The sequence below is a fragment of the Chenopodium quinoa genome, unplaced genomic scaffold, assembly GCF_001683475.1.
Source record: "Chenopodium quinoa cultivar QQ74 unplaced genomic scaffold, ASM168347v1, whole genome shotgun sequence".
In the NCBI taxonomy this organism is placed as follows: Eukaryota; Viridiplantae; Streptophyta; class Magnoliopsida; order Caryophyllales; family Amaranthaceae; genus Chenopodium; species Chenopodium quinoa.
Window position 1 is genome coordinate 4,422,132 of NW_018743405.1, and position 26,697 is coordinate 4,448,828.

General features: G+C 39.0%; 1 protein-coding gene across 1 annotated transcript; it reads right to left on the bottom strand.

Moving 5' to 3' along the window:
• Window positions 1-7,237: 7,237 nt before the first annotated feature.
• Window positions 7,238-7,993, bottom strand: LOC110738941. The gene has a single exon (XM_021919388.1). It carries the CDS (start codon window positions 7,991-7,993, stop codon window positions 7,238-7,240), a length of 756 nt encoding a protein of 251 aa, XP_021775080.1.
• Between the last annotated feature and the right edge of the window lie 18,704 nt (window positions 7,994-26,697).

A 26,697-nucleotide genomic window follows, 5' to 3' on the forward strand; every position in this document is an offset into this window, starting at 1 on the left:
TGAACATCAGAGAAACCAAGCCTCTTCGCCACGAGCAAACCGTAGCGGCAGGCAGCAGCTTCTGCACTACCCACTTCCCATCCAACACCCTCCTGCCTTACTGCTGCAGCAACCACAGACCCTTGTTTGTTTCTGATCATGACTCCCAAGCAAGTTTTGACACCCAAATGGGCATCACAATTCACCTTGACCCTTCCCTGCCTCGGGCAGCTCTAAGAACTGACAAATGGGCTGATTTGGCTAGGTCTGCTTGCAACATTTTCAGCATACTCAATACTTTCACGCACCATGTTCACAAACCCCCTAGCAACCTCAACGGTAATAAATGAATTTTGCTCGAAAGTGGCCATATTTCTACAGTGCCAAAAGGCCCAAGCTAGCGTTATTCAGTCCTTGAAACATTTTTGGAGAGCCATAGCAACCTTTGAATGAAGCTGGAAATCCGGGCCTGTTGAATTTGATCAGCAAACGGACTGGCAGCCTAAATCTCTTTCGTTGTAGAGCATTTAAAAGCAGTGTGGATAACAGTTTCCTCATCGGCCTCGCATATAGAACATGTCTTTTCAGAAACAATGTGGCGATAGGCTAGTTGCTCTTTCACCGCTAGAAATCCTTTACATGCCCTCCATAGAAAGTGTTGCAATTTTGGAGGACACTTGAGAGACCAGATTATTCTCCACGCCTCATCAGAATCCCCACTCGGTACGGCACTCAAGAACTTCTTACTCAACCAATAACCCGACATTACACAATATTTGCCATCCTTCGAAGGCCACCAGTACATTTTATCCAGGGAGCTATAATTGGATAGGGGAATGGTGAGAATTAAGGCCCTGTCAGCAGCATTGAAATTATTGTTGATGACATTAATATCCCAAGAATTGCTACAATGATCAATCAAGTCCACAACCCTCTGCTCCATATTACTATTAGGCAACGGAGTTGGTACAATGGTCGATGTGTTACCAGGCAACCACGCATCACACCAAACCTTGATCTCACATCCATTTCCCACCCTCCATTTGAGGCCCTCAAGAATCAATTCTTTCGCACTCCACATGCTCCTCCAAGAGTAACTCGGGTCATGACCCCTACTAGCCTCCAATACATTACAATTTTTAAAATATTTTGCTTTTAGAACCGAATGGATAAAAGTACCTGGATTTTGATGTAATCGCCAAAGTTGCTTAGCAAGAAGAGCTTGATTGAAACATTTAAGATCACGGAACCCCAATCCCCCTAGAGCCTTAGGTCGACATAAAAGATCCCACCGTTGCCAATGCATTTTGCTTACGGACTCCGTAGAACCCCACCAAAAACGAGCTAACATTGCATGGATCTCATCAATAAGGCCATCTGGAATCTTAAAAATGCTCATCATATACGTCGGGATTGCTTGGGCCACCGCTTTAATCATAACTTCCTTGCCCGGTCTAGACAACAATTTTTCTTTCCACCCCTGCAATTTCTTCCACAATCTTTCTTTCACCCCTGCAAAAATCACTTTTTTCGATCTTCCAATAATAGTCGGCAAACCAAAGTATTTCTCATGCCGCTCAAATTCACGAACCCCCAAAATGTCTATAATTTCACGCCTTCGAGTAGCGCTAACCTTTTTGCTAAAGAACACTTCAGTCTGGCTTAAATTGACTTTCGGACCCGATGCTCTCTCGTATGTGCTAATGATATTAGCTATAGTTGAGCATTCTAGAGTACTAGCTCTCGCAAAAAGGAGACTATCGTCAGCAAAAAAAACAAATGTTAAACCCGAGGAGCATTCTTGCAAATTCTAGCACCATGAATAATCTTTCGATTGTCAGTCAAAGTGATTAGAATTGAAAAAGCATCCGCACATAACAGAAATAAGTACGGAGAAATAGGATCGCCAAGCCGCAAACCCCTCAATGGTACCACAAACCCTGAAATACGACCATTGATCTTAAAAGCAAAGGATACACTGTTGATACAACATATAACCCGGTGAATTCAACTAGTCGAAAAGCCCAACTTCAACATAACTTGTTCCAAGATACCCCATTCCACCCGATCATAGGCTTTTCTCATATCTAACTTCATTGCAATAGTGCCATCCTTACCTTCGCCTCCCCTTTTCATAGCAACCTGACAGGGTAAAGTCGTATCCCCTAATAAAAAATAATTACCTAAATCACTAACTAAGGTAGATAGGGAAGTAGGGTCGATCTCCACAGGGAAACAAGTCTTTTTACTCCTAATTAATTATTATAATCTAAATTATTTAAGTAGCCAATATTTATGAATGAGTAAGAAACTAACTACTAAGGTTGAGAATAGGAAGAAAACAATATATGAAAGGATCTAGGGCATAAGTTCACCAATAAATAATACTCCAGGGTAAAACATAGTAATCAATCATTGACATTGCATAAATAACATGATTAACAGGCTCTCGCAATTTATTAATCAACATAAATCTAACAGGCTCTCGCAATTTACTAGATCTAAGTCCTTATTGAAAATAGCCTTTAATATCAAATTAACATCTGCTCGATTCATCAATTTAATATTGCTATACTTTTACAAGCCGCAATTGTAAAACATTAAAACAATCCAATAAGAAATTATCATGCAATACCAATAATCAATAATAGTCAATCATCAATGCATCAATTAACCAGATTGTAAAGGGCTCTCGCTACGTATTACAATCACACAATTAATTCATCGGTATTAAATCTCATCTCTCGAATCTTGACTTAACCATTTATAAATTAACTTTCCTATTGAAACTAGACCTAAACATTAATTCTCATCTCTCGATTCTTGAATCAATATTGTCAAACTAATGCATAAAAGATAGGCCTAATCTAGTCACAGAGCATTAAATCAATCAATAGGAAATTAATCTAGCATTGATAATCAACAATAATAATTTACCCCTTCATATTATTTATTAGATCCCCATAAACCCTAGAAATTAAACTACACACACATATTAAAAACTAAACTAACCAAAGCAATAAAATAAGTCATGATGAAAGGAATAAAATAAAAAGATTAAAGGAAGAGAAATCGTTACCAAAATAATCTGGAATTAATGAAAGAATTAAGAAAAAAAGTTTAGAGAGAGGTTAAGAGAGAGAAAACTAAGTAGAGAGAGAAAGTCTAAGAGAGAAGATTAAGAGAAGAAGAAGAAGAGATTCTAAATTAAGCGTCCTAAAAACGTACTTAAACAAAACTAAAAATTACTCCTAATTAGAAACTAATTGCTCGTCAAAAGACCCTTCCAGAAACACGCGCCCGATCGGGCTAGAGGCTGCCCGATCGGGCCCGCCTTTTTTCTCGCACAGGTCTTCTCACAGCACCGCCCGATCGTGCTAAGCCTCGCACGATCGGGCGCGCCTTGGCTTGCTGCGCACCAGCACGCATCTTGCCCTTGCGTGCATCCGCCCGATCGGGCCCGGTCTTCTCCTTCGAGGCTTGGACTTCGATTGGGCTAGATTTCTCGGCCCAATCCATATTTCCTCTCGGGTCTCGAATACATGGTCCAATTGCCTCGTGATCCAAATAACCGAGCCCTAAGTCACCGGCTCTCACCAATCTTGGGCTCCGAAAGTGGTCGTGTCCTTCTAGCTTCCGTAGTCGATCCAATAAGGCCCGGGAAAATGCTCCAAGTGTGCAATTTCCTGTAAAATATAACTAAAACTACGAAAACACTAGAACACACAAATTAGTAATAAAAGTGGCCCGAAAGAGCCAAAACCACTACTAATAATGACCACGGGACGGGGGTAAAACACTATATAAAATAGACATATCAAACTCCCCCAAGCCAAACCTTTGCTTGTCCCTAAGCAAAGAGCTCATCAATGAACATAAAAAACATACTTAACCCCAATAAACAAATCAAAAGCCAACAATTCAAGGTAAAATTAAATGAACATGCTTCAACATCAATCAATCTTATTCATCTAATCACCCTTCCTCCCAAACAATTGTCAAGTAGAGCAAACCACAAGAGCATATAGAATTCAAGACTAGTGCTCACACACTCGACTCTCATTTATGTGGCGAGTAAAGAATGTACTCGATCGCTCTCCATCCCAACCCCTTTAATGTGAACAATTCCCTCCCAACTCACACTCTCGTGTGTATAAAAACATTGAACGCTCATCCTACTAGTCGACTCGAAATATGCCAAGTCATAACTTACATTGAAAAACAACACTTTCACATTTACATAACTTCTATGCACAAGGTCGGAAGGTCTTTTAAGCTTGTAATGTCAGGCTAGGGTAAAGGTAGGATAAATTTGGGATTATGTGAGAGAAAAGCTATGCTTAAAGGAGCCATATCCTAATAAAACCCATGATCAAAAATAATGATCATACACATCTCCAACATAACCAACTCCAAACAACAATCCATCAAATATACTCCAAACAATATAAACAATCCCAACACTTACAATTTCACTCATAAGATATAATAAAGGAGTAATAGAGTGAATAAACAAACTTTGAACTCATTCTTTTTTTTTTCTTTTTCCTTGAACAACCTTCAAATAGAACATTTGAGCATTAATAAATTTTTTTTCTTTTTCTCTTTATTTTCTTTTTAACTCATATTGGAAAATTCAACTTTGAAACACAATATCAATATTTTCCAATCAAAAATCAAAGAACAATAACTCTTCTTTTATTCCCACATTGTGCAAATAATATGCACACCACAACTCCCTCACCTCACCAACTAATAGCTCCCCCAAGCCAAGCTTGGGACTAGTAACCAATGGGGCTCATGTAGGCTTGTAATGTGGCTAAATAAACAATAAAAGGGAACAAGCAACAACATGGGTGACAAGAAGGGAACAAATGTATCTAAATACTCTGAAGGCTACCTAAAAGAATGAACGCCTTCGTCCTCCTCATGGCATAATAATAAGTCATGAAACACTACTCATAGTTGCAAATCAATACTCAAATTCATTGACATACCAGGAATTATGGAACTATCACACATTTCCTAACCAAATCAACTAGTCAAGCACTATATTCACAAGTAGTTGGACAAAATTGACGCATGTTTAGGAATCCAAACAATTAAACTTCCAATCATGACTAACAAATCCACAATATTCATCATCAAATACCAAGAATCAAAACAAATTTTCTCAAGTATGGGGCACAGGGAAGCATGATTTACAATTCATTGGAACGTATTTTTGAATTTTTTTTTATTTTTCAATTTTTTTGTATTTTTCATATATAAGAAAGCAATAAAAACTACACTACAAAGCAAGTAAATAGAGAGAAAGGAAAGAGAGTTACCAAGCGAAAGATTACCCCCCCAAGCCAAATCAAGCAATGCCCTCATTGACTTGGGAGTGTAACCTACTCCTCATCCTCATCCATCCTCGAATAGCCACCACCACCATGGCTAGAACCGGCCCCTCCATGGCTCGAACCACCACATCCATAACCCGAACCACCTGCAAAATAGTTATGTTCTACATTCCCCCCAAGCCCACCAAAAGGAGCATCGGTCCCATATCCATGCACCGATGAATAGTCCACATAGGTACCGTAGGCACTTGGGTCTGTGTATCCCCCTTGGGGGTATTGGAACCAATCGGGGACATGTGATTCGGGGGGAATAGCCCCCCGACGGGCATAATCATCATAAATGGGTATAAGCCCCACCCCAAGTTCCTCTCCACAACCCCAACCCCAGCATCTAGGGCTCCTACCCTAGTGTCCAAATTCCTAACCATACCCTCCATCCTCCCTTGCCCACTCTTTATCCGATCCAATTGGCTTCTAAAAGCCGAAAAGTCATATGGGGCGTTAGGGTCGATGTTGTAGTTGGTTGAGGAAGTGGGAATGTTATGTGTATAGTGTTGGGGTGATGGTTGGTGGAAATGTTGTGGTGGTGAGGGAGGTGCTTGGTGGTGTGCTTGGGCCTCCCCTTGGTCTCCTAATTCAAAGGTATAAGAGGGAAGACCCTTCCCAAATTTGGTCAAGGTCGGGTTAGGCAAGGTGAAAGCGTTGTCTTTCCTACCCGACTCCCTATGAATCACCCACCAAGTCTCAGCCCCTATCACATTTATCCAATTAAGGCCTCCTAAGTAGGGTGCGTCCATTAAGGTTGGTCCGGCTACCTTACCATTATCGCTAGGGGTCCAACTAAGGTATTTGACCACAATGTGGGTCCAACTACGAAAACACTAGAACACACAAATTAGTAATAAAAGTGGCCCGAAAGAGCCAAAAACACTACTAATAATGACCACGGGACGGGGGTAAAACACTATTTAAAATAGACATATCACAACCTCTAAACTTCAAAAACTACAATGGCATTATCAGTTATCAACCTCTGCGAGACAAAAGCACTTTGATTCGGAGATATAATATCCCCCAAAAAAAATTTTAATTTGTTCGCAAGTACTTTTGACACAATTTTATAAATAACATTGCAACAGCAAATGGGTCTAAATTCCGAAATCATTTTTGGATCATTACATTTCGGAATAAGAACGATGCAAGTGTTATTTATTCCCGCAATATCAATTTCCCCTCTCCACCAATTCTGAACATGAGCAATAATATCAGGACCGACAACATGCCAGAATTTTTGAAAAAATAAAGCGTGCATACCATCGGGTCCCGGAGCTTTGTTAGGGTGCATCTGGAACAAAGCATTTTTTACCTCATCACCTGTGGGCACATGGTCTAGTACCAAGTTCATTTCTGCTGTAACCTTCAATTCAAGACCCTCCATCGCCCCCTGGATGCCGGTTGGCGAACTAGTTGCAAACAAGTTTGAGAAGTAGGCAGAAATAAGTCTTTCCAATTCCACTCTGTTTGACTTCCATTCCCCACTATCATCAAGCAGCACTTTGATTCGATTTTTTGTTTTACGTTGACTAGCTTTGTGGTGGAAATACTTTGTATATTTATCCCCATCACGAAGCTCATTGGCACAAGCTCGGGCAAACCAATATGATTCCTCCAGCATATACAGGGCGTCTAATTCATCAGCTAGCTCTCGGCATCTCTGTAGTTTTTCACCATCCATAGCACCATCTTTCAACTCCTTAAGCGCCTTCACAGCTTTTTTAATTTTCTTCTTGATATTCCCAAAAGTAAAAGCTGCCCAACTCTTCAATTTCTCCCCACATAAAGCCAATTTTTGCTGCATATTCAAACCCTTTACCCCTTACCATGTGTCAAGGACAACCTCTCCACATTCCTCTTTAGAGCCAAAGCTGCTCAAACTTGAACCCCGTGTCACCCCCCTCATCAGAATTTTTCTTTTCGGTAGTCAATAAAATCGGAGCATGATCCAATTTAAGGATTGGAAGATTCCTAACCTCATGGTTCGAGAACATAGAACACCAACTCTCATCGGCAAGGAACCTATCAAGTCGTTCTCGGACAAAGGTAGACATGGAGTTGCCCCTCTCCCATGTAAAGATACTGCCTTTAAACCCCAAATCACGAAGAGCACATCTATCAATAGCTTCGCGGAAAGAATCCTTCAATCTCTCACTTCTTACCACACCACCTTCCTTCTCCGATAAATTCAAAATCTCATTGAAGTCACCGAACATAATGCAAGGGAGATTAGAAGCCAATTTTATTTTAGACATGAGAGACCATGTTTGATGTTTATTAGCTTGTTCCGGCCAACCATATAATCCAACGGCCCGCGATATAGGAGTATTATTAACATCGAGCACATTTGCATGAAAATGATGTAAAGAGTACGACACAATATCAACATTCACATCTTTCCACCAAAACCCCACACCACCCGAACTACCATTACTACTCAAGCAAAGACCATTCGAATAACCACAACGATTTCGAATTTTATTTAAAATACTAGCATCAACTTTAGTTTCCATTACAAACACCAATTCTGGCCTTTCCCTCCAACAAAGATCTTGGAGGGCTCTAACTGACCTCGGGTTGCCAAGCCCGAAGATGTTCCAACTTAGTATTTTCATTGCTTTTCGAGTGCTTGGTCAGAGCCAAGACCCTTTACTTTGAAATTTTCATTACAGACAACATTAGACACACGTATTTTTGTTTTTTTAATCCCACCCGTACTACCCTTACTAGTATCACTATCACCCAAAGTGACATCACATTTTCTTTTTCCCCCCACTACTACATCACTAACACAGACATATTAGTGTCATCATTATTATTTAACACAAATCTTTCTGACCTCTTCCAAGAGCCTCCACCTTGAGTTTCTGCATAGGACATAGTACAAGGCACCTTAGCATTTTCCACACGCACAGGTAGTGTCATAGAGCTTGAGCCATCAATATCATCACCGCCCACGCCCTGAGAGCTAGACGGTTGTTGAAGTTGGACGGGCCGCAACACAGACTTCTTACTATTCGGATCAGTCACAATCATAAGTGAGGCTTCTCTTGCCTTTGGGGACTCGATGTTCATCTTATTCGGGGAGTTAAAGAGAAGTTTACGGGCTGCACTAGGGGGTCCTAAATGAATAGCTTGTAGATCATTGTATAGGAGTTTGCGAGCTATCTTACCACGAGACAAATTGTCAACCCACTGTCGCTCTTTTTCGCGGTCCGCAACATTAATACGAGAGCGCTGGACAGGCGAGGCTGCTAGGAAAGGACCATACTGGAAAACCAATCTAGAGTCCTCCTCATTCTCTTCAAAATAGAGACACTCCTTGTCAGAGTGTCTTAGTCTACCACAATAGTAGCAAAAATCCCCCAAGCATTCATACTTAAATTCAATCCACTTAGTCATTTACCCCCTACAATAACTTTCATACCTCTCCTTAGAGGCTTCTCCACATCGATCATGACATTGACACACATATACTTCTCCCACCCAAGAGGGTCGGTATCATCAAATTCAACAAGCCCCCCAAAACTATCAACAATCTCCTTAGCAAACCGCGGATTATGCCGACTAAAAGGAACGTCTAGGGCTCTGACCCAAAAAGGAGAGAATTGAAAAGATACCTCGAAAGGTTGGTCATCACCATTCAGTTCTTGGAGTAGAAAAATCTGGTTGTCGAAATCCCATGGCCTCCCTTCGAGCACCCTTCTCTTATCAGATTCCTCAAAGAATTGGATGATGAATAAATTCGTCTCGATCATGCGAATGGCTACATTATCATTAAGGCGCTAGAGATTAACAAGGACCCTTTTCATCGCTTACACATTAAACGGTTTCTTGGTCAACAATTTGCCAACCAGAGAAAGATCAATCCTCGACTTCGATGTCACATCATCAGGCTCCTCACAATCACCACCATAAACTTTGTCCTCCTCAGCAGTTAAGCGAAGTTTACCCCAGTCTTTAACCAACTCATCAGCCATAATTGAGAAAAAAAGATCACGAACCAGTAGAAGATAAATTAGAGAGCAATTATTGAAAAGAAAATGGCAAGGATTTGGGAAAAAATTACTCGGAGAAGACAGTTTTTCGCAAACCCTAGCAGAGGCACCCCAACCCTACTTGAGGGACTTTCCTAATCTTGTCTTTTTATTAAATTACTTGTTAATCCATAGGTAAAGCCCGAAAATTACTTCGGTGGAACAGGATAAAAATACATGTAGTGTTAGTTGTACTTCAATATTTTGTAATTCAGTAGTTTAGAAGTGCAAATTGTAACATGTATTTTGGAAACTATAAATAAAAATCATTATTACTACTCGTTTCCTTCATTTTAAATAATAAAACAAACGTTATTAAATTTATAAAAATATTTAGCAAAATAATAATAATTATTTGCAAGAAAAACGATAACTATAATAAAAGATAATTATTAGTGATAATTAAAAAAAGTAGGATCAAAATTTGTTGTCTACAGATTACCCCACATTAATTGAATTTAAATAAAATGATAATCAATGTTTGAGAAATGACACAAAATTTTGATGTATGTTTCTGGAAAAAAAAAGGAGGAAAATCCCAATTGATTTTCATTTAAACATTAGCTTGAGTGCAATTGAAAAACTAGCTGAAAAATAGAGTGAAATTCTCACTCAATCGCAACACAAATGTTGGCTTAGGTGCAGTTGAAAAACTGGCTGAAAAATAGAGTGGAATTCTCACTCAATTGCAACACAAATGTTGGCTTAGGTGCAGTTTAAAAACTGGCTGAAAATAGAGTGGAATTCTTACTCAATTGCAACAGAAATGTTGGCTTGGGTGCAGTTGAAAAACTGGCTTAACCTTGTAGAAAATCAAAACTCTAATTTGCACAAGCTTGAGGGAAAATAACAATAATTTTTGAAATAACATAGTCTATGGATTTCGGATGCAAAAACAACAGGTGGTTTGTACTGAGTTTTCGGAAAAGCAAACTCCTTCGGCCTTTTCTTCCTGGCTCCATTATAATCACCACCCCTATAAAAAGGGAGGTGACATTCATTCTTTCTACACTAAGTCGATTCCCTCCTTCTTTTAAGCTTCTTAAGTCTTATTTCTTCTCTCCTCAAATTTCTAAGAAAAAATAAATGCCATGTTTCAAGAATTCAATGAAATCAGTGGAGCTAGAAAGCTTCAACTAAAAGGGGTAGTAGAAAATATTTTTCCACCTTGCCTTTACCCTTATACAAGTGTCTTCACCAGAACTATCACCCCTCTCCTAATTATCCAACCTCGGTATGATATGATTCATGCTGTTGTTGAATTTTGGGATGAAGAACGCCATGTTTTTTGCTTTGGAGAGACGGAAATGACTCATCTTCTGGAAGAAGTGGAGGGTTTACTAGGTCTTCATAAACAAGGTCGTGTGATTACACCTGATGACCCAAGGGCAACTAATGCGGTCATGAGGAATTTTCTAGGTATACCATTAAATATGGAAAGCAATTATCGCCTGCTTGACATTTTAATGTTAGAGAACTTCCTTGAAACCTTCTCTTTATCTCATTGGGAATTTGCCAACAATGAGGATTTCCAAAAGTGCCAAGAAAGAGCTTGCATCCTTTTATTGCTCGGCCTTGTTTTACTCAAGGAATCATTATTATCCTGTCATGTTCGTTGCCTTTCTTTGTTGTCAAAGATTAAGTCAGGAAACCGTTTAGGGCCTCTTATCTTAGGGGAACTTATGATGGGGCTTGGCCATCTGAAACAAAATCCAAGTGGTTTTGTTAAAGGGTGTCCAATTGTGCTTCAACTTTGGTTATGTGAGAAATTCAAGCTGTCTAGACCACCTTTTCGAACTCCTTACCAAACCCGACATATTCGGGAGAAAGGTTTTTTCCCTATATCCCGTCAATGTTGGAACCATGGTGGATGGACAAACCTCTTTGCCACAGCTGGTGTGGAATGGATCATTTCATTTCTCAACATAAATTCCATAAAAATTAGCACTAGCAAGCGCAGAGGTGTTCAACTTCCAGGATTATGTCGCGTCACCTTCTATCTTCCTTGAAGCGGGCCAACTCCAACGACTCCTAGGGCTCCATGAGCTTCCAGTGGTACCTTATACCACCTATGAAATTGGTAATGTGGAAGCTCTTAGGGCATCATCTCGTGTATGGAAATTTGCACGAATGCTCCCTGCGTTTTCAATTCTTGAGAATAATGTTCCAACCGCATCCTACACAACATGGTTGTTGGAAGACCTTGAGGGTGATGCTTGAATCAATCCTTAGAAGAATATCCTTATTGTAATTCAATAATTGTACTTGTCTTTCCCTTGTTTATGTATTTTTCAATTCTAAAAGAAGAAATCGTATCCAAAGGCATTGGTCTCCCGGGTATGGTGTATGTGGTAATTGTTTCCATGGTTAAAAGTGGATGTAATCTCACCAAAAAGCGAGAGTTTGTGTTATGATTAGATAATAATAAAAAAAAAGTTTTTTTGTTGTAATCATATTTTGTTAAGTATTGACTTAATCATGATCTTTTAATAATAATTAATATGTCTACATGACCCTTAAGCATGCAATGCAAACATGAATGAAATCTAAACTTTAACATGATACACATAACTATCTAGAGCTAGTAGGAGATTCACGTTTCTTTTTTTTCTTTTTCTTTTTTTGCGGATCCCACAAATACAACACCGTACTAATCAAGCATAATACTTTTTTAACTGATCAAGGTTGGTGAAATGAACAAATTCATTTCCATCAAGATCCATCAATTTTATTGCTCCCGCTGGTGTAAGATGTTTGACCAGGAAGGGACCAGACCAGTTTGGCTTGAACTTTCCACGCAGATCATGAATCGGTGCTCGATTTTCCTTGAGTACCAAATCTCCTTCTTGTATATTCCTTTCCCTGACCCTTTTATTAAAAGCCCGAGCAATGCGTCTTTTATAAATTTGGATGTTGTAAAGGGCTTGCAACCTTCGTTCACTTTCTAAAGAAAGCTCATCTTATCGTTCTTTAAACCATTGTTCTTCAGACATTTCGCTTTCATTCATTACACGAAGCGATTGAATCTTTGTTTTGATTGGAAGAAGCGGATACATTCCATATACCAAAGAATATGGAGTAGTCCCAGTTGGTGTTCGAATGGAAATCCTATATCCCCAAAGTGCATAGGGAAGCTTATCAGGCCATTTTCGAGCCCTATCTGTCATCTTGGCGAATATTGTCTTGATAGTTTTGTTAGCTGCTTCAACAGCTCCATTGGTTTGAGGACGATATGGCGAAGATTGGTGATGCCTGGTTTTGTACTTCTCAAGGGTTTCTTTAAGATGGCCTTCAAATTGTGAACCATTGTCAGAGATAATTTCAAAAGATACCCCATACCGACATATAATATTATTGATTACAAATTTTGAAACTTGTTTTGCCCCTAGTTTTGAATATGATGATGCCTCCACCCATTTCGAAAAATAATCAACAACAACCAATATATATTGATGCCCGTTCGAAGCTTTCGGATGTATTTGCCCAATATGTCTATGCCCCAAATGGAAAACGGCCATGGTGAAGTAAAATTATTCAAGCTAACTGGCGGTATATGATTAAGGTTTACAAATAGCTGACAATTTTTGCATGTTCGTACAAAATGGATGCAATCACTTTCCAAAGTGGTCCAATAATTCCCTGCTCGAAGAATTTTCCGAGCAAGCATTCGTCCATTCATATGAGGCCCACATTCTCCTCCATGTACTTCTTCCATGATCCTTTGTGTTTGTTCCCCATCAATGCATAACTACAAATTTCCATCGAAACTTTTATGATACAATAAACCTTTCAATATTGTGAAATGAGAAGCTAACCTTCGAATAGCCAACTGATCCTTCTTGTGACTTCCTTCAGGATATTCTCCATCGATTAAATACTTCTTAACATCCGTATAACAAGCATCCTCATCATCTTCTTAGGCTAATAAAGCAATTGTTGGTTCAAAATTAACCACTGGAATTTCTTTTTCTACAATCATTACAGACTGTACCTTCACATCATCGTCCCAAGTCAAATTTACCGCAAGATTTGCCAAAGCATCGGTGAAGCTGTTTTGCTCACGAGGGAGATGTTTGAACTCTATTTCTTCAAAGAATGGGATAAATTGTTGAATATACTCCGTGTACATTTGCAACCTTTCGTCCCAAACTTTCCAAGCTCTAATAGTCTAGGAAATTATGAGATAAGAATCACTGTATACCGTGAGATTTTTTGCACCAGCTGCTAATGCTACTTTGTTTCCATAGATGCAGGCTTCATATTCGACCGTTTTATTCGTCGTTGGGAAACTAAGATTCACAGCAAAGGTAATATGTACTCCATAAGGATCAATCAATAATACTCCTACACTATTACCCCTCCTGTTAGAGGCTCCGTCGAAATACATCTTCCATTGTGACGTACTAAGACAGAAAATATATCTAGAAAATCATCATCAAATTTATCACCCGATATAGGTCCATAAGCCAAAGCTTCAGATATAGCCCTCCCTTTGACAAACTTTTGATTCACACACTGATTGTCAAATTCTGACAATATCGCATGCCATCTTTCTATTCTTTCACTCAAGATTGGCTTCTTAAAAATATACTTGATTGGATCTAACCTTGAAACCAGATAAGTAGTATGTGCTTTCAAATAATGTCGAAGCTTCTTTGTTGCGTAAATAAGGGCAATGCAAGCTCTTTCTAAAGGAGTGTATCTAGTTTCATACTCAAGGAACTTTTTACTGAGGTAGTAGATAGCTATTTCCTTCCTTGTACCCTCTTAGTATTGTGCCAAAAGAGCTCCCACGGCCGTTTCCGTATTAGTAAGATATAATATCAAGGGCTACCCTGGCTTTGGTGGCATTAAAACTGGAGGATTGGAGAGGTATTCTTTCATTGAATCAAATGAAGCCTGACATTCGTCATTCCATTTTGTAGGAACGTTTTTCTTAAGTAACTTGAATATAGGTTCACACCGGGTTGTCAATTGTGATATGAACCTACTAATATATTGGATTCTACGAAGAAATCCCCGAATCTCCTTTTATGTTCTTAGTAGAGGTAGCTCTTGTAAGGTATATTACCTTGTCAGAGTAAACTTTAATTCCGTCTTGACTTACAACGAAGCCCAGAAGCTTTCCCGAAGTTACTTCAAATACACATTTTTAAGGATTCAATCTCAGATTGTATTTCCTAATTCTATGAAAGAATGATTTTAAAGCATCAACGTGCGTCTCACAGTCATGACTTTTGACAATCTGTCATCAACATAAACCTCCACAATATCATGGATGTGATCATGCAAAATGGTTGTTGCAGCCCGTTGATAAGTTGCCCGAGCATTCTTTAATCCGAAGGGCATTGCTCTATAACAAAAAGTTCCCCATAGGGTAATAAAAGAAGTTTTTGACATGTCTTCTTCCGACATAAGTATCTGATTGTATCCCGAGAATCCGTCCACGAATGAGAACATGGCGTGTCCAGCAGTGTTATCAACCAGAATATCAATGTGGGGCAAAGGAAAATATTCTTTTGGTGATGCTGAATTTAAATCCCTAAAATCAATGCATACTCTGACCCTTCGATCTTTTTTGGGCACTACCACCACATTTGCCAGCCATTCCGGATGCTTGATTGGTTTGATGAAGTTGGCATACATCAAGCTGCTTTTAAATTTCTTCTTTAACTTTGAGACTAACTTCTGGTTTCATTCTACGAAGCTTTTAGGTTCATTGAAAAGTTCATTATTAGAAAATGCATCATGATCAAGATCAATTTTCTGTACGCAAATATGTTTACAAGTAATTTTATTGATATCTTCATGATATAAGATATCAAGAAGTGTATGAATAGATGATTGGCTAGATGATGAGCCCTATCAATTTCATAATCGTCTGAGGTAAGATTGAAAAGGATATAGTTTAGGGAAAAAAGGGAATTGCTCTTGAGTTTCGGATCGGATATTGTTTTCAACTTCTGTTTTTATTGGAGTGATAAGTGTAATGGGATCCAATCGGACTTCATAATAAAAAATTGATGAAAACAATCCTCTTAAAACTCCTTGCTATAGATGGTCAGCCCAATCGAAATCTTTCTTAAATACCGATTTCTTATCAAACCATTTCTTAATAAATTCTTCATTCTTTGCTTCTGCAAAGAAAATTTCTAACCCAGGGAGAATTTTCTCTTTATCCAAGTCATACCAAGGTTCGGGAAACTCATAAAATGGCTCAGTGTCGTTTTGCAACAAAAATTGCCCATTCAAGGTGAGAGACTTCCTTTTCATAACTTTAGTTACCATTTTCTCATAGAAACCCAAACCATGACGATTTCGCTTATCAATTATTGGGATTGGGTGCCTCATGCCTTCACCGTTCCGTCCTAAACCAGCTCCTGGAACATAACCCATTTTCAACATCAATTGAAGTCCTCTAGTAATTGTTTGTGGTATTGGATCTTGGATTTCTTGAATGGAATCCAAGTGTAGAGTAGATTTTCGAGTTTGGTTGGTCATTGGTTGGCAAAGGACACCTAAACATTACATACTCAAGGTTAGGATTTCCTCCCCTTTTTGTTTTGAAAATTAAAAAAAAATTAAATGATAAATGCAAAAATGCATGCGGGTAAAAGACTTTGGTAAACATTTAAAAGACGTCTGTTAAGTTAGATAAGTTAGCGCGGTGTTCATTCCAAAAAAAAATCTTTTAATTATTTCAGGTCGTGCCATAAGGCTGCCTACGTATCTCCAGACAGATTTTTGTATTTTCTCTTTTTTTCTTTTTTTTTTGAGAATCAGACCTGTCGTAGTTCAAAATGGAATAAGGAGATTTTTTTTTGAAATAGATGCACTCGATCCGAGTTGCCTACGTACCCCAATAACAATGTGCGTGCAAATACAATTTTTGTGTATGATCATGAAATAGTACTTTGGGGATCAAGTTGTACGTAGTTCTTTGTACTAAAAGAAAACATAAAGAGAAAACAAAAATGCTTGGTTTGTAACATAAGGAAAACATAGTGCTTTGGGGGATCAAGTTGTACATAGAGGTCACCATGTTGTTGTGGATGCTTCCTTTCCCATGTAGAGATTCCTTAGGCTTCAAGGTTTTCAACAGTCTTTCTCGTAGTCTTGATGAGATATCTTTTCCGAATAGTGACGAGCAATCAAAAGAGTGGGATCATCTTCGCGTGTCAAAAGGGAAAGGGCATTTATGGACACTTTCTGATTCAGGCAGGAAATTCCAGTTGTGCGCTTTATACACCAACGGAGGGCGTGACATTAGTTAGTATCATGGCCATGTAACTGATGATAGTGACAATATTAGTTGAGATTTGGTCTAACAGGATCAGCTCCTGCTCGACGACGTAGTGTCTTGATACGACCTTCTTCGAGTAGTTGAAGGAACAAATCAACTTGAGAGGCCTGTGGCTGTGCCGGGCTTATCTATGGTGCACTAGACTTAGGATGGGCCGGAGTGATGATCCCATGATCAATGAGATCCTGGATTGCACACTTAAGGTTGTAACAAGTATCTGTTCTATGCACATATAAATGACAATAACTGCAATATTGTCTCATATCGGTCCCATGTGGTGGTAATGAATACACATAACTTTTTGCCCAAAGAATACCTTTTTTGCTCAAACGATCGTGCACCACACTCAATGGTTCGTCGATTCGAGTGAATATCCTCCTGTTAACTCTTTCACCTTGAGGGTGCACCTTAGGCCTTCTTTCCTGTAGTCGATAGGCATCAATTTCGTAACCATGTCTCTCCATGTGCGAGAGATCGGCGTATTTGATGGAGACCATATGTCGATAATAAAAATCATTTAATTTCCTTAGCAATATCAACATAAACTCCCGCTCAATTATGGGAAAACGAAGTTGAGCCCGAATGTAAGAACATCTTGAAAAGAGATGTGAAAATGATTCCCGGTCACTTTGCTCCATATTCACTAGCTTCATCTTTTCATTGTCAATCTATCGAAACTCAAATGCCCAATCACTGAATGCTTGAGCAATTTCTCCCCAAGAACTTTTAATTGTTACCCCTGAGGTATAATACCAGGATAATGCATGTCCACCCAGACTTTTGTTGAACAACATGGGGAAATGCTCTTCTAGAACATTTAAGGGATATAAGGTGTTCACAAAGTTGTATAAATGGAGGATGGGATCTCCCAAACCATTAAACTTCTCGAACTGGGGAAGATTATGGTAGTGATCTTCATGTCTGTAGTTAGAGAAAAGAACCAACTCCTCCGGGTACACTAACCTTCTATAGCACAGGGTATCGAAATCAAAATCAAATTCCTTGGCCCTAGATCTTTTCCGAGATCCCTCATCATGACCCTGTCTAAAAGAATTACTTGTCCAAGATTCTCCTCTAAAACAAGGATCGTTGTCTTATGAAGTTTAAGGGTCTTCTTCTACCTCATCTTCATTGGACTAGTTTGTTCCACCTCTAGATCCTTGGGGATTAACCTCAAAATCATTGTCATTTTCTTGAAGCTCTTCTTCTGGATCTTCCTCAGTTTCTTCTTCCGAATCTTCCTCAGTTTCTTCGTCTTCCTCTAAGTCCTCTTCCGGATCTTCCTCCGTTTCTTCTTCTTCTTTCCATGAGCCAATTGAATCAAATCCAATATTATGAATAGTGAATCCGTCTAATTGACTACCCTCTTCTTCATCTAAATGGAGCACTAATTTTCCAATACTAGAAACATTCATAACTTCTGGATTACCCACTAGTGTCTCTGCGCCATGATCCGTGAGCAGCTTCACCTTTTGGTGTAAGGTAGAGGCTACCGCCCTGTTCTTATGAAGCCAAGGTCTACCGATCAAAAGGTTAAAGCACGCTTCAATATCAATTACCACAAATTCCACATTTCTAGTCACTGGTCCATATTCCAAAAGTAACTCAATTGACCCCAAAACGTCCCTTTTGGCATTGTCATAAGCCCTAACAACCAGGCTTGAAGGTGTCAAATCTTCTTTTTGATAATCGAGCTTTGTCATAACTCGATAAGGACATATGTTGATGGCAGAACCATTGTCAATAAGTACCCGGGGTATTGTCCACCCATGACATTTCACAGTTATGTGCAAAGAGTTATTATGATTGACACTTTCTGGGAGATCATCATCGGTAAACATTAAAGTGCGGTCGGCCCCATGAATAAGTCCTGCCATTTGATCCGGTGTTATGGATGGATCAATTGAGACTTCATTGATATGTCTCAGAACGGCAGCGCGATGAGGTTGTGAATGAGTCGGTAACTTCCATATAGAAACATTTGCATTAACCTCCTTCATTCGCTTAATAGCATCATCTTCTTCATTATTCACCTCTACTAATTCCCTGTCTTTTTCTTTCCTTCTCAGGGCTTCCACAGGGTTCTCATCTTTAAGATATGAAGGTTTAAAATGACGACCTGCGCGAGTCAAATGAGCCACATGTAGATGTTCATCATCACTAAGATCATAAAGATAGATCGGACATTGAAAATTACTAGTGGTACTAAGGTGTGCCCCAAAATTTTTCTCAGCAATTGACAACAACGTGAGAGCATCCTCTTCATCATCTATTAGGCAAAATGTCCCATTATAACCCATAGTGGCGTAGACGTTAGAGAACGGATCTTTATTACAGATGACATCAGAACCCTTGCATGGCACAAGCTTGACCTTTTGCTGAGTGGAGAAATCATACACAACACACACATAATTCTCGGATATGGCATCTCATACATTTGAGGGGCATTTCGAACCATTAATAATGGTTGATCAATCTGGTTATTAGTAGTGGAGATGGTGTTTATAAAGACAGGAGGCTTATGATTGGGAAGAGGATTATTAGTGATGCTAGGTTATGTGTTTTTAAATTTATCAAAGGATGCTCCAACTGAAAGCCTTCCTCCATCTACTAGATCTTGAATACGGTGCTTGAATGTTGTGCAATTTTCAATGTCATGCCCGGGCCCCTGATGGAATTCGCAGTGTTGGTTTGGGTTGTAGCTGGGAGGAGGGTTTCTTGGGGTGGCCTTGGGTTCAAAGGTTGAACGAGGTTGGCATTTTTTAGTTTGGAGAAAGCTTGAGCGTAGGTAATGTTCAAAGGAGAAAAATTCCTTTGTGGCCTAAGTTGGAATGCTGGAGTGGCGCCGATATTATGTATCAAATTTGTTGGTTTTGAAGTTATTGAGTCATTATTATTGGTTTTCATGTTGCCCCCAAACTTAGGATTGTAAGAAGTGTTACTACTTCTTCCTTCATCCTTCTTGATATCCCCCTTTTTATGGCATCCTCCACCAAGGTTCTTGTTGATATGAGAGCCTTGAATGACGGAAAATATTGGAAAGCCATTCGTTCTTGATATACAGGAAGAAGATTCTTCACTATCATCTATAATTGTTCTTCTTCATTTGGCCTATTTACTATCTTTGCAGCCTTATTTCTCCACCTAGTGATGAAGGTAGAAAATGTTTCATTATGATTTTGGGCAGTTGTCTCCAAATCCCTCCTTGTTACATCGATCTCTTCATTATATTTGTATTGGCTAGAAAATTCTCTCACAATATCAGCCCATGAAGTTTTCTTCGAATTTCCTAGATTAAGAAACCAATGAGCTGCAGCCCCATCTAAATATTGTTGAAATAATTGTAACATTCAAGGTTCATCAACATCCCAAGGACTCATGGCCCCAACATACAACTTTAAGAAATTGGTGGGGCTTCATGTGCCATCAAATCTCGTGAGGTTTGGCATCTTAAACCCAGGTGGAAGTTGTGCTTTCGGAAATAAGGTGAGACCATGAATATCCAACCAAGGTTCCGCTTTGGTCATACCCTTCATTACTTCCTTGAGCATGAGAATATCTTCCTCAATTTTGGTAGGAGCTACTCTATCACCATTTCCATCATCTAAATGCAATGGTGAAGCTACCTTCGAATCATGGTGAGGAGGAGGAGCACTTGCACTCTATCTTAACAAACTCTGTATTGTTTGTTCCATAGTATCTTGACGATCAAGGATAGCTCGCATCATTCCTCAAAGATCATTGGATGGATCAGGGTTTAGCAAACTTTCATGGCCAGGAATCTCAGACATTTCGCTTGGTGGTGGAGAATGAATTTCCCTTGGCGTCAAATGACCTGGTGAGAAGGCTACTGAATCGGATTGTAAAGTGTGAGAAGAGGTTTGCCGGAAAAGCCTAGATCCTGTGCGGGTCCAGGTGGATTTCCTGGGGTAAAAAGGGAACATTACAAAAAAAAAACTTCTTCGACAAGCTAAAAAAGAAGTAAATAAAAGATTTTTTTTTAAAAGAAATGAACACCCCTTTTTTAAAAAACAAAAATCAAAAATGACTTGGACCCTATTACAAATATTCCTTGCGTGTTGTACACACTATTATTGGTTCTCGACTTATAAAAAACTAAAACTTGAACAAGGATTATTCACCCAAACTTCTTCTTTCTCTCAAGTGTTTTCTTTTGAGATTTTGCTTACTTTGCTTAAATTTGAGTTATGGATCCTAATGCCTTACGCGTTAGAGATTTAATTCACTTCTTCTCTGACACTTCGCGCTCCTCCCTCTAAGAATTACGAGAAAGAGAACGCAACGAGGTTCTTAGTTCAATACGGCTAGAAGATCATTCATCTCAATTTTCTAGGGAAAACCTCTCTCTCCCTTATGATCAAAATCCTACAGCTATCCCACTTTCAGTTCCTCTAGTGAAACTTGCACTAGTGACTGGTCCACCCCAGGTATTCGAGATAAATATCTCTCCAGAGTCACTTTCCTTATTTGTGGCAGATACAATGGTGTTAGCTACGTCTCTATCCCTTTTAATCTTCCTATGTACTCGTCTCTCGGGTTATTGTATTGGGATGCTTGTGGGTACTGTACAAGTCAAATATTACATAATATCTCCCTATTACACAAAACCCATATTCCTACTTGTTTGGTCCTACTCATCTTTAATTTGTCAATCGGCAAGGAGGTCTCTGAAAACATAGACGTAACAAAGTCTTGTATTCTCGCGGGGAATAATTCTCTCCCATCAACTCTATTCCTATAGAGTGACACATTTTTCTTTTCACTCACTCGATTGTCTGAAGGATCAATAGCCATATCGGCTCACAATACCCCTCGCAGTATTTACTCTGGGACTTCCTCACGCCAAGGGAGAGGCCCACCCCAAATCTCAGTTAATCATCCTTGGTTGGGTATATCAGATTTCATAACCTATAATCACTTAACAATGATGATGGGTGGTCCTTCAGACTATCGAGAATCTAAGGAGAATTTTCTTTAAAAACTACCGCCGCGTCATAGGCGTTATGTATCTCGTCTCCTTGAGACTTTATGGTCAATAGGTCAAAGGAGTCTCTTCATAATAACAGATAGATTAACTAGGGCATTGTCGACGACTACTCCTTGGTCACAAGAAGATCCTGATACTCTATCTCTAGCAGCCTTATCGGATGGCTCAGATGGATGTAGAGGTGGGTATATATTGCGAGAACTCGAGCATGTTTGGAAGTTTGGTTTTGGTTCAAGGCTTAGAGGACCTATCTTTTCCTTTTTCTCGCTTTTTTTACAGCAAATGGATTGCAAAAGGCTCGCTCTCTAGAGGGGAAACAATTAGAAATAGTGATGGACGTTAACCGCTTCATCTCATCTCTGTCTAGGCTTGATGTCTACCCAGCACATACCGAGCAAAATTTATGTGACATACTACTCTTAATGCGCTCTTGTGGTTGGGAAGTTAGTATTCGACATTCCCCTGAAGACATGCTTCGAGGAGTCTGCCTTATGGTTGATCATTGCCAAGGGTTTACTTGGGGGTTAAATAGAGGTGTTCGAAGCTCCACCGTCTCCTGAGATTCAATTAGGGCCTTTTTAACTTTTGCATTATGTATTTTTTTATTCACTATTATGGTTGTATCACTATGTAAATATGAATTAATGTTCTTTTCCGTCTATTTCCACCTCATGAAGGAAAGTAAAATAAATAAATAAATAAGTGAAACCTACAACAATAACAAACTGTTAGTGGCCGGGCCCGAAGGCTGCCTACGTATTCCTGAGTGCGGAAATGTGCTGAGTGTAATGTGATTCAAGAAATTTGGCTTATCGTAGTTTGACACAATAAGGAAACCAACTTTTTAATTTTTGCGACTACACTCAAAGCGAGCTGCCTACGTACCCTGTTACAAGATTTTTTTTCATTTTTTATTTTTTTTTTCAGGGATCAAGTCGCTCGTAGTTCACAACAAAAAAATACTTTTACAAAGATAAAATTTAATTAAAATGTCACTACCATGCATCTATTTCCCCGGTCAAAAGTCGCTAATCCCAAGTAGCTTTCCGTTTAGCAACATAGAAAGGGTTATCTTCTTTGTCCAAGATCCATGATGCCCATGCTTTACATACTACCATGCACGATTTCATTGTAAAAAGGTCGATGTTTTCGAGGAAGATGTAGGGTTCCATGATTTCTCGAATAGATGCCACTTTATTTGCAGATGTTTCAACCCCCTCACAAGGAATTGCTATATCTTGGTCGTAAAGCCAATTAAACCTTCTTCGGATATCATCGGCCTTTGCCTTATTGGGCATCTAATTTGGCTTGTCCCGTTCATTCTCCGGAATAGGAAAATACATTGTTCTTTTTACAAAGGGTGGGCGCCTTATTTCAACAGCTTCATTATTTTCTATGCAATAACCCGCTGTGCTTACGGTGTTTATCCAACCACCATACTGCCACAAGATTTCTCCTTCATAAGCTCCCCTGTTATAGTCACCACATATAGTGATGATTCCCCATGAGGCTCTCACTCTCAATTTTTGATGTAAGCTAGACGAAACTACTTTACACCCGTGCAGCCAAGGTCTCCCTAGTAAAAAGTTGCATGAGAGTCGAAAATCCACTACCATAAACTCTATGCTGAATAGAGCATTCTCATGTGCCAAAGGTAAAACTATAGACCCCATCACTTCCCAAGGCAATTGGTCAAAACCTCTAAAAAGAATGGAGCGGTAAGTGAAATGTAAATCATTGTACTCTATCTCGTACAGGTATTCTCGGGAACAGAGATTAACATCAGATCCGGTGCCAACCACTATGTGATTAATATAACTTGCACCATGTCGAAGAGTGATATGCAGTGGTTCATTATAATAGTAATTAGGGGGTAAATCGCTATCTGTAAAGGTGAGTCCTGGATCAACATCGTGATGTTCGACGTTTTTCCCTTTTCGTGAGGAAGAGTGAAAAGCGTCTAAGGTTTTGAATACATTTTGAGAATACATTGATTCATGGATGGGCACATCATATAATAATTCTGGGCTAGTTTGACGAGAATGGGGGGCAGTGTTTTCTTGGCGAGAGGCCTTGGATCGTTCTATAGTGGAAACCTTTGAATGCGGGCTTTAATCATTTGGAGATTCAGGCCTTAAAGTTAAACTCTTATAGCCATCATGGAACATTAAGGATTCACGAAGTTGTGCCGGCGTCTTTTGGGATTGAACTAACATGAGGGGATGAAATTGGTAAATCCAAGGCTGACCAAACTTGATATCATAGGGAACTGGTATATCACAAATTATGAAACTTGTGGTGAAACTTACACCTTTGTATATAACAATTGCATCAATTTTACCACATACATTTTCATATACATCATTATTACAAAAATCATCTATTGTTACAAGTTTAAGTTCTTCCTCCTCGAATTCCCAATCAACAAATGTATGGTACGGGCACATATTAATGGAAGATTCTTCATCAATGTGAACATGATGATACTTGATGTTATGATATATCATTTCATGATCCATTGAGTCATTTATAAGACCATTTATAATCAAATCGTCTTTGACCTGGTGCGGATCAAGTTTGAAGATTTCCCTCAAATCTCTAAAAGGGGTTGAGGCGTTTATGATTGTTCTGTTGAGATAATCACTAAAAGCCTCTCGATACATTGAGGAATTTGATAGTAAGTCCCATAATGATCTTTCACAATTCTCTTTCTTTGGTCTCGAAGTCGAACCTTCCCCAAAGCTCACCATATTACACACTGTGGTTGCCATGTGCGGTAAGACTGCATCCCCATGAATGGTTATCACACCACCCGGGGTTGAAAATCTGACTTTCTGATGAAGTGCAGAGGCAATTGCCCCTATGTGTTGTAACCATGATTTTCCCAAGGTAAAGGTGAGGCTTTTCGGGTCATCGATTACTTAGAACTCAACATTACAAACTCAATCATGATATCCTAATGGTAAGGTGATTTCCCCAACTGCCCGCATGAGAGTGTGGTCGCTTGATCTAACCACCTTTTTTTAGGGTCTTAAAGGAGCGTCTTCACACCCTAATTTCTTGAAAATAATTTTGCTACAGATGTTGAATGAGGACTCTTTGTTTACCAAAATTCCTAAGACCTTGTACCAATCTGATACCAAGGTAATGGACAAGGGTCGGTCATTACTGTAGTCATTTGGCAAATCTACATCGGTAAATCTTAGAGTAGGTGGAGTCCACGATCTTGGAATTGGAATTTTCCCATCATCAATGAGTTGTTGGACTGCATGTCTTAGATCACTACAAACATTTGTATTGTGTCCGTAGTCATGACAATAGTTACAATACTTTCCCATATCAGCCCCAGGAGACGGCATAGTGTAGTTATTGTGTTTTGACTTGAGGAAACCCTGTAACTTTAATTGATGGTGTATAGCACTTAGTGATTCACACCTCCTAGAGTAAATCTGGAAAATAGAACCCCAACGGCTTCCTCCAATACACATTTGTGCTCCTGTATCCATATCTCGGTCTCTAAACAACAAGTGAACTGCAATATTCAAGAACATGGTTAAGCAAACCTTCAAGGTAGGGTGTAAGACTTTCCTTTGAAAAGAACATTAATTCATATATTAACCCGTCGATAATGATTAAACCAATCTTTAAGTTGAAAAGATTTTAAAGGGAGATTTTAGCATTGTTTAAAATGCACCACATGTGGTGTCTATTAGTCTTAGAAAGTTAAACTCTCTTGGAATCCTATGAACAAAGGTCTAAGGATAACTCTTAGTTAATTATCGGGTCCGTAAATAAGCTTTCTAAAAAAGTTTCACTTAAAACAAGTTTTTGAAAAAGAAAAAAAACTTTCGTGACAACACGAATGAATCATTAACACAAATGACCGTGGAGACTCCATGCATGTATTGATGCACATGTTTCTTAATCTAAAGGTCAATCCATTTTGAGGAAATTATTAACCAAGGGGCCTCGTATCACTTCCAACTGCGAACACTGAGAGTGGACGTTCCTAACAGAGTCGATTGCAATAGCGCAAGGATGTAGGTTTACGCCCTTAATTCATTAATTTTGTTGTCTAAATCCGACCTTACCAATAGGCAGAGGTGTCGGCCTAAAAAAGAAAAAAAAAGAATGCTCATGCTCATGACAGTTGATGAATGATGAATGACCACATGAGTACACTTACACAAATTAACAACGCAAATTCAAGTTTAAACCACTACACATTTTATATAAAAAGAAACTCCCTAGTGGAGTCGCCAAACTGTGGTACCTGGTTTTTAGTGGACAGAAAATTAGTCTATAAAAGGTTCCACTTAAGTGTCTGATAAGACTTATAATTAAAGACTTAGAGTCGCCACCTTATTTTTATCCGAACAAGGACGAATTTTAAAACAGTAAAAAAAATAATCAACTGTTAACTCCATAAAAGATATAAGGCACAGGGTTCGGGGTTTAGGTTAAGAGAATCGAATGTCTGGAACTCGTCTTCCCTTCCGTTCTAAGGAACGGGCTCTTACTATTGCGTTGTTAAGAATCAAGTTTTAAGACGTGTAAACCACAAAAAAAAAAATTAATATAAGGTAGGTTTGAGCACCAAAGTTGCACTACGTACCGATCATAGTGAGATTTTGAATTCACTCACGATCAAAACCTTCGTAGTTCAGACATATGTCATGTTTAAAATAACCAATTCAATTGGGTTTTTAATTTGGGTTGTTGACATAAATGTCATTTTGTGAGTGGGTTTTTTTAGTGATCTTTGACGGATTCACTCATAAAAGTAAAATGAACCACCTTGGTTGAGGAAAATCACCCCGATTAGTGACTACCAAAAATGTCATTTGAACAAGACAATTCAACAAATGCGTCCCGATTGACGACTTTTAAGTGGGTCAAGGTATTTTTTGGAGTGAAAATGTAAGGGTTCACTATATAATCTCACTTTGGGTTTAAAATCACTCAAGGGTA

Coding starts and splice junctions, on each gene's coding strand:
- LOC110738941 (XM_021919388.1), bottom strand. CDS start 7,993: ATGAAAATACTAAGTTGGAACATCTTCGGGCTTGGCAACCCGAGGTCA.